The sequence below is a fragment of the Python bivittatus genome, unplaced genomic scaffold (genome assembly GCF_059951505.1).
Source record: "Python bivittatus isolate LINGU-HERP-01145 unplaced genomic scaffold, Pbiv_v1 ctg000670_np1212, whole genome shotgun sequence".
Taxonomy (NCBI): Eukaryota; Metazoa; Chordata; class Lepidosauria; order Squamata; family Pythonidae; genus Python; species Python bivittatus.
Genome location: NW_028277094.1, coordinates 8,534,718 through 8,543,736, shown reverse-complemented (window position 1 = coordinate 8,543,736; position 9,019 = coordinate 8,534,718). Strand labels below are relative to the sequence as shown.

Here is a 9,019-nt window from a genome sequence, read left to right as displayed (position 1 = left end):
TTTAATTCTGCCAGGATGGCAAATTGGCATTCAGATGGTACCCCTGTTCATGAGTCGCTGGGAGCTGGGCAGCTTATAAATTTAATTTATATTATTATTATTATGTTGTTGTTGTTGTTGTTCATATTCAGCAAAACAGAATCTTGTCGCTTCCAGTCACCCCCTCAGACTCCAACCCCCATAATTCCCATCCTGGCTGGGAACTCTGGAAGCTGGAATCCAGAGATGGCACCAGACGGGGAAGAAGCATTGGAGACGCTCTGGCGCTCCGTCTCTATGCTGAAGATCCCCTGGAGCCCGTCTAGGAATTTCCGTTCCAGTAAGTTCTTTTTTTTTTTTTTTCATTCGCCCGCTCCCGGTCATGGGACGAGCGGCCGCGAGGGAGGCCGGGTAGGGGCGCGGTCAGCTGACCGGAAGGGGCTTCCTTCGCGTCCTCCTTGACGACTGGAGGAGAAGGAGGAGGCGTTCGGCCATGGAGCGCTACGAGAAGGCCGCCCTGAACGCGCTTTCGCCGCCCGAGGCCCGGTGAGGAAGGGGAGCCGGAGGTGGGGAGCCGCGCTTAGAGGAGCCTCCAGCCCAGCCCTCTCCTTTCCTGGGCGCAGGGAAGGAGGAATCAATCCGCGTCCCTGTTTCAAAATGGGGGACCCCCCCAAGGCTGAGGCTTCTTCCCGGGCGGGAGGACGGTTGGGCGGCTTGGAAGGAGGAGTGGGGATTTAGCAATTATCCCAGGTTGTAGGACAGCGTAACTTACGGTATTCTGAATATTAGGACCGTTTTCTTAATGAGAAGAGCATCTTAACCCGGTGGGATCATAGGCCTGCAGAGGTCGTGAGCTCCCCCCGCTTCTGCTTTAACGAGTTGCAGGCTGATGCTCTGGGAGCATCTTGCAGACGCCACACATTTTGAATTTGAAGGGCTCTCCAGCCTTACCAAATGACCTCTTCCAGCTATATAATTATATATGCATATACATACTGCATACATGCACTGTATATGATAAAGTAGGGCGTGGAATGGAACAGAATGTTTTCTTATATTGAAAGAAAAAGGCGGTAAGAGGTAAAGTATGCTGTGTGAAATAGTAACAGAATAGGCTGTGTTAAAACTTGTTTTTAATTATGTGCATTTGTAGCAATTCGAACTGAGAGATAGTAAATAAAGTTTGTATAAAAGGTCTGCAACTTTTCTGGGCTCAGAAATGATGAGCCAAGGTCACTTTGTGAGGTTCCTGGATGGATGGAGGTTTTGAATCCAGATTTTTCCAGCCCTGGTCTTATACTGGGATATTTTTGAGACCTAATACTGGATCTTTCAAGCCGTACCAGGATACTTTCATTTTTAAGCAGAGGACAGCCAGTTTGGGTCAGTTTTCACCATATGTAAAGACACTGATTAATTCCTGTAGATTCTGAAATTCAAGATTGGCTATGTTAGTTTATTTTGGTATAAATAAACTGCTTGGCTAACTCAGTGAAGCAAGTATCTTCTAGCGGGACCTAGACAGAAATTTGCTGTGTTGGCCATTTTATTTTGAATATAAAAACTGAATTATTGACTTGAGTAGCAATGAAAATTTTGCTGTCAGATTGTAAATCTCTTTGAATTTGCTGTAGCTTTCAGTATAAATTCCAATGCCTAATTGGATGCCACTAGATAACTGTCACAGTGCAACATGAAATTATTAGAAGCAAGTTAAAAGTTAATCTTTATGACTGCAGAAAAAGTATTATTGACTTAAATAGAAGTCGTTAATTATAAATTGACTGCATATAATTTCAGTCTTGTCTCATCAAGCAATTTATAATAGGTGCAATTATTTAAATTTTCCTCCAGATCTCATGCTTAGAATAATTTTAGTGTCAGAAACATATCCTCACAAATATTGAATTGCATATGCAAGAAGGTTTTTCCATCAGATTGATTAGAGATTCTTGTTTGCACATGGAATTTTCCTATGGTGTTAAATTGGCTGTGAGATTTGTTATCCTCATTGTATTATCTGAATTCAGGCTTTTTTTCCTGCCTGTCTAAACATGTGCTTATTAAAATGCCGGTGATCAGCTCACATATTTGCCCTTTGTAATGTTTAAATAATCAATATCTTCTTAATGATACTTGATCTTAAGTACTAAAGGCCAGAACTTCTGATCACTTACTCAGCTTTCAGAAATTCTGGCCTTTAGTACTTAACTTCATTAGACACAGAATTTCTGGGTTGGGGTAAATGTGAACTTGATTTTAGATTTGGAAAATCTTTTCACTTGTAATAATGCAATATGATTTGTACATCTCAAAACACACACATTAATTCAATTTAATTTGCTCTGCCAAAAACATTTGCCTTAAAACGTTTTAATCTATGGTAGATGATAACTGATAGTGGCATGATTCAACCAAATTTCTTAATAATCTTTTAAAAAATTGAAATGTTCTTTTATAAAGCAATTGCTTTGCTATGTTTGATAGATGATTCTTTTTGTTTGTTGTGACTTGTTTTTTGTAGAAGTGAAAGTTCATTAGCCTCAACGCTAAGGACACTTCTGTTCTTCACAGCTTTAATGATTATGTTACCCATTGGATTGTATTTCTCAACAAAGGCATATTTATTTGAAGGTAATTGTTTTATACCTCCATTTTTATCATTGCCTCTCTCTCCTCAATACATTACTCTCTTCTTAATACATTATAAAGAATGTATACCTTATTACATGGTGGTAAGCATCTGTTCTTTTTATTTTTGAATGATAAAGTTTTGAAATACAGTGGTACCTCGGGTCACGAACGCTTCTGTTCACGACCAATTCGGGTCACGAACAGCTCCGTATGCAAAATTTTGCCTCCGTTCGCGAACGCCGGATCAGGTGACAAACAGGATCTGCGGCCATTTTCCCTCCCGTGACACGTGGTCGTGGCTTCCTGTAGGGAGGGGGACTCTCCCTCCAAGCAATAACCACCTCCCCACCCACCTTACTGTCCTCCATGCCAGAAGTCATGTCGAGCAAGGTTAGCGTTCTCTCTCTTCGTGCTGTACTTTGTGTCATATTTTTGTGGTTTAAAAAAACAACAACATATGGTTCAAAACGGATTAACCGTAATTACATTGAACCTTATGGGGAAATTTGATTCGGGACGCGACCATAATCGGTTGGCAACCAAATTCGGAGGGGTCAGAATGGATTAACCGTATTTACATTGAACCTTATGGGGAAATTTGATTCGGGTCGCAACCAATTTGGGTCGCGACCAGAGTCGCGGAACGAATTAAGTTCGTGAACCGAGGTACCACTGTAATTGCAGGGAACACTAGATGTATTTTACAGGAAGTTATGTCACAGTCTTCAACTAACAAAATATGGAGGAGTTTCTCTGCTCTATTAAGCTGTTTGTATACTATATGGTGTTTTTTTTCATTAAAAAAACAGAGCTTCAGTTCTGAAAAATGTCATTATAACCAGCTTCCTGATAGTCAATTTTGTAATGCACGTAGGGCAGGACTGTCTTTATAGGAGCCAGACATTTGCTTTCATCTCTTCCAACTGGAAAATTGAGGTTAAGTGTTTCTTCCCCAATTTGCTAAAGTAAGTTTTAGAAACCTCCAACTATAAGTTACATGAAAAGGGAGCTATTGCAACGTCATGGAATGCCTTATGAATCATATCCTGGTTTAAATCCTCACAACGGAAACCTTTTGTTGCAAATTTAAATTCTGTTTTCTTAAAAGATCAAGTTTCATTTATATTTGCATTGATCAAAACTAGATACTGAGAATGTTTGTGAGCTTTTAAATTGGCTTTGATGTGTCTGAAAATTATGGAGACTGGCATTGTTAACTTTTATCATATATACTGTAATGTACTAGGTAAGAATCCTGATTTGTAATAACATTCTAACTGTGAGTCTGATACATTTTATTTCATTACCAAATAGCCAGACTGGTAATTTAGCTTATTAACATGATATAAACTTTTAAATAACTGCTATCTCCTTTTATTTCTGTTTTGCAAACCTCAGTGGTACAAAATTTGTATCTAAATGTTCTGTTTATAATGGACTACCCCAACTTTTCCCATGTTTTGGACCTCATCTTCCCTGATCTCCAGTCATGCTAGCATTATCAATAAAGGGCATACAAAACTTTGGAGAAAGCTGATTTAAAGTATTTATACCTTCTGCTTTCCATACACAATTCATCAAGTGATTATTACAAATCAAAATAGTACAGTAAAGCATGAAGTATGGTTTTGCTACTTTATTAACGGGCGGACAAATCTGCAGTGATTTAAACAGTGCAGTCCTATTCTTACCAATCCAGAGTTAAATCCTGTTACAGTAGTTCATTGTGAGTTACCCTCAGAATAAATGGGTATAGGATTACTATCTTAAGCATTAGTAACCTCCTCCTGATTGGGGCAATCACTTGAACCACAGACAATTGAAGATCAAGAGCATATTGATTAGATTTATAACCTACCTTTTCTCCAAGAACTCAGAGTAATTCACATAGGGATCTCTCTTCATTTGACCCCCAATAATCCTGTTGGGGACACTGGGCTTGGAAGGAGAGACTGGCTTCAACCCAGTCAATTTCTGTGACTGCAGAGGATTTTAACTTGGTATTCCTGAGTTGTAGTTCAACGCCTAAACTGTGACACCACACTAGCCATTGGGTGGATTTCGTAGTAAAAAGGGAAACAGAAGAGTGTTCGATCTATACATACATCATTTTGTCTTGCTGGATTTCATTTTGTGCTGCTGTCCAAGATACTTGGAGTACCACAATGGAAAGGTGTGATGAAAATGAAACCTGTGTGATGAATTTCTCATTGCAAAAGTAGTTTGGCTCCGGTATATATAAAGATAGGCATGGTCTGGATTGCCATAGGTTTTCATGGTTTTGTCTTTTCATTTTCAGGTACCTTTGGGATGTCCAACAGAGACAGCTACTTTTATGCGGCAATTGTTGCTGTGGTTGCTGTTCATATTGTCCTTGCTCTTTTTGTGTACGTAGCATGGAATGAAGGTTCCCGGCAATGGCGGGAAGGCAAGCAGGACTAAGAAATCTGAATTGCTGCCTGGAAGACAAAGGAAGATTTGTGGGTATAGTGCAGCCTCAAAGACTGTAAACTTAGGAAGCTCTGTTTGAATTGGATGGAACTGGGGTGGACCTCCTCTCATCCCCAGTACTGTTTTTGTTTCATTTCATTTCGTTTGAATGAATCTGTGATGTCCTGAGTCCCAGAATTTAGCAGAGTTGGGAAAACAGGAAGAGGAGCAATTGAGTACCCTGCTAGAAATGTTGATAACCTTTCTAGACAAAATGCTGACCCTTTGCACCGTAAGTAACCTACCAGTTATGACTTTGGAATCCACATCTAGATAATGCTTACAGTAGACTTGATAATATCAAGGTAATTTGATATTTCTAGTGTCAGTGAAACAGAGTGGATTCCTACATCCTCTGGAGGGGGATCAATTTTTGGATGTGAGCTGACATTGGACCATTGGTCTTATGGCTAAGAAACGCAGGTGTTTTTGGAACTGATGTTTATTTTGTTTGATGGCAAAACAATGATGCCAAGTTCAACCAGACTGTTACTCTGTGTAGTACCTTTTCACGTAAGTTTTTTTTCCTAGCTAGATACTGAGTTTGTCAAATGCCATGATTTTAAATGCAGTTGTTCTGTTAATAAGGGGTGATTTCTCTTAAGGGGAAACCTTATTGCTTAATGGATGAAGATGTGATACATTTATGACCAATTTCAGAGCCTTATAATGTTATTTGGCAATCCAAAAATGTTTCCATGTTGAAATGTACAGTTTGTTTTATCCCTCGTGTTGACCAGTTGCTGCTTTCAGCATCTTTCTGTTGGTACCCTGTTAATCTGCCTCGTCTAATGTCTTGCCAAGAAAAGACCCCACTGTTAATTCTGCAGTAATGTTATTCCTCTTCTATCTTACTGCTGCTGAAAATCACAGGCATCATGTGTTTGAATTACTTTGAAATCGGAATTCATCCTGAACTTCCTATTGCCAGTTTTGGGGGGGGGAGGGGGGAATTCTCTTGTAATATGTTGCACATTATTTGTTGTGAAATAATGAGAATTCCCCCCCTACCTTTTCATTGGTGCAATGCGTGGATATCCAACTGATGCTGCCGCCTCTCACATGACTGGATTTTGTACAGGATTCTCTTCACAAGTAATTACTGGATTTAACAAGCTGGTGGAATGAACTTTTCACAAATGTTGATCAGGAGCAATGTTTTCTTCAAAACATTTTCTTCAAAATTTCCTCTAAATCTTGTTTAGGTTGGATTTTTAGATTCCCTTATGTTGTTTGTACCAATTATTGTTGAGACTCGAAATGGCTCATTGTGGGTCTCCCACAGACAGGAACCTCTCTGTTGAGATCAAACACTGGAAATATTTCAAGACTGCAGTGATGACTTAATATTAGTCAGGGGTGCCGCAAACAAGATTTGTGTTTTGTCAAAGAAGGCACTTAAACTTGTGTAGCTGGTGCTTGTGTTGTGGTACTGAGGAATGATCTCATGGCCATTTTGAATTCCAATTTTTTTTTTGTGCCACACTGCTGATCTTTTTTTTTTTCTCTCTCTCTCTCTGATAGATTAAATTTATGTTGTATTACAAATGCTGCATTTTCAATAAAATACAGTCATAGAGTATAGATTCACTGCTGGGCCCAAAAAACTGAAAAGCGTTCATGTAATAGTTTCTGGATCACCCCTTGCTAGCCAGTAGGTTGTAAATATTGCACTATCAGCATTGCTCTGATGTTGATTGCTTCCTTATACATTGGCTGTTAGGAATTTGTACTGTGGGATGTATCTCTGGTATCTACCTGCACTGATACACCAACCAAGAATGTGATTGGGTTTCACACATTGCACTAAGTGATTGGTGTTTTTGGCGCAGCACATTGTGTGACACCCAGTCATTGGGGTATGGAAACTGTGATTTATGGCTTCATATTTTGTGCAAACCCAGTTAGCTGTGATTTATACAATAAACTGCGTAAATCATGTGTGATCCCAGTCTGCATTTCGTTCAGGCGAGAGAACTGCCCCAACAGAGCCATGGAATATACAACTGTCTTCAATCTGGTACCCTCTGGATGTTGGGGATTGGAACTTTGGTCATTGTAGCTGGGAACTGGAGGAAATTGCAGTCCTAACACATCTGGGATTAATTCTTGAAATGTTTCCAGTATAAACATGCTTTCATTCTGACTTTTTTAAGTTCTTGTTTCTGAGTGGCCTGTGAGTTACTTCCTGCAGACAAGGGTATCTGATTCATAGAATCATAAGGTTTGAGGTCTTTTAGTCCAACCCTCTGCCAAGGGCATGAATTCTCAGACTACCCCACACAAATGGCCGGCCAACCTTTGCTTCAAAAGCTGTGGAGCATAAATCCATGCCCTCTTCAGAAGCAGTCAAGAATAAATCTACATCCTCTCCCATCAACAATCTAGTATATTATGATCCATTCTAGTTGGGTTAATGATGATGCCATGGTGGAAGGACAGTGGTGACAACAAGGGAGCAAAACTACAGATGTGCAGGTAGAGAAAAGTGAAAGAGTAATGTATGATGTCAGTCTGAAAGTGTGAGAGGTGGAGCTAGCCAAGTGGGAACCAACCTGGGGACCTGGCAGGACCATTATGTAAACCTGCTAGGTATCCCCAAGAGCCTGAGAAATGGACTGAAGGCAGGCAGTTAGGATGAAAGGCCTAGAGAAAGCAACTCAGTATCATTCATCGCTACGTGAGGCAGCTCTTGTCTCTTGTCCCCAAACAATGATTTTCAAGTATGAAAGCAATCCTTCTGAAGACTTCTCTTCCTGGTGAAATCTCTCTGCTGCTCATTATGAGGTATGAAGTATATACATTAAGGTGTATCTGCAGATGTTGCAGTTCAACTTTTTCTCATGGGGGGCAGAGAGATCAATTTATGGATTATCTTAATTTTGGCTCATGATGTATTTAAGGTTCTGATGAAATGGCAGCTCTCTTTGCCACATTCTTTTGGGAGTGATTTGGGCGAAGGTCGTTGGAGTATGATTTTCTGTGTTATTTTCTCAGGTCCGTGCTTGCTAATTTGCCCCTCTGCTGGTCAGCTGTGGAGAATAAGAGTCTTTTTGGTGACCGGCCATGGAAACTCCAAACAAGGAACTTGCTTTCCTTTTGTCCTCTCTGATGGTTATTACATGAGCTGGTGGACTATCATTTTTATTAGCTACTTTGAAACAAGAGGAGAACAGAGCAGGGGAGGAAATTATAGGGCAGCTTCAGAGCCATTATGGAAAGAGTTGATCACAACTAGGTTGGGTTGAGCCATGGTGTCTCTCAAGACCCCCCTGGCCTCCCCTGTACCTAACTCGGCTCTTGGGTGGTCCTCAGCCCAGTGGATGTGACTGCTGGCAACCAAGGAGAGGATGTCCTTGGTTGTGGCCCCGTCTTGTGCAGTGTCCTCCCTAGAGAGGCCCATCTGGTGCTTGCCTTGATTCCTTTTTGATGCTAGGAAAGCAGGTTCCTTTTTTGGCAAGGCATTTGTGTAGTTCAGCTTGCTTTTAAATGCCCATTGTACACTGGCATAATGGACTTTATATGCATTGCCTGGCCTTTTCTGATTTTAAATCATTTTAGAAGCAAAATGCTTTAAGCAATACCCCTGGAGAGCTTCTGTCATTGGGTGGGTTGGAAGTAAATAAATTGCAGCATGCCCAGTTTTGAGGACGACTGGGCGTGGGTTGGAATGGGGTTCTTATGAGAAAACAATTATTCTTCTGGCCCCTAGATGTCACTGTTGGAGCTTGGCCACAGCGGGATAGTTAATGCAAATAAGTGTTCTGCTTTGGCAGGCTTTTCCTTAAAAGTAAGACATCTGTCCTTGCAATTTGTTAAAAACAAAGAAGAAGAAAAGTTGACACATTTATTTAACTGCCTTGCTGCAGTGGGCCTATGCAGCTCAGCATTTCAGTGTCTCATTCTCTTGCCTTGT

At 40.6% G+C, this 9,019-nt stretch overlaps 1 protein-coding gene across 1 annotated transcript; it reads left to right on the top strand.

Annotated features, from left to right (window-relative positions):
* Positions 1-374: 374 nt before the first annotated feature.
* Positions 375-7,044, top strand: VMA21 (vacuolar ATPase assembly factor VMA21). Its single transcript, XM_007437457.4, has 3 exons — positions 375-525; positions 2,504-2,613; positions 4,913-7,044. Exons 1-3 carry the CDS (start codon positions 473-475, stop codon positions 5,053-5,055), a joined length of 306 nt encoding a protein of 101 aa, XP_007437519.1. The 5' UTR covers positions 375-472; the 3' UTR covers positions 5,056-7,044.
* Positions 7,045-9,019: the final 1,975 nt, after the last annotated feature.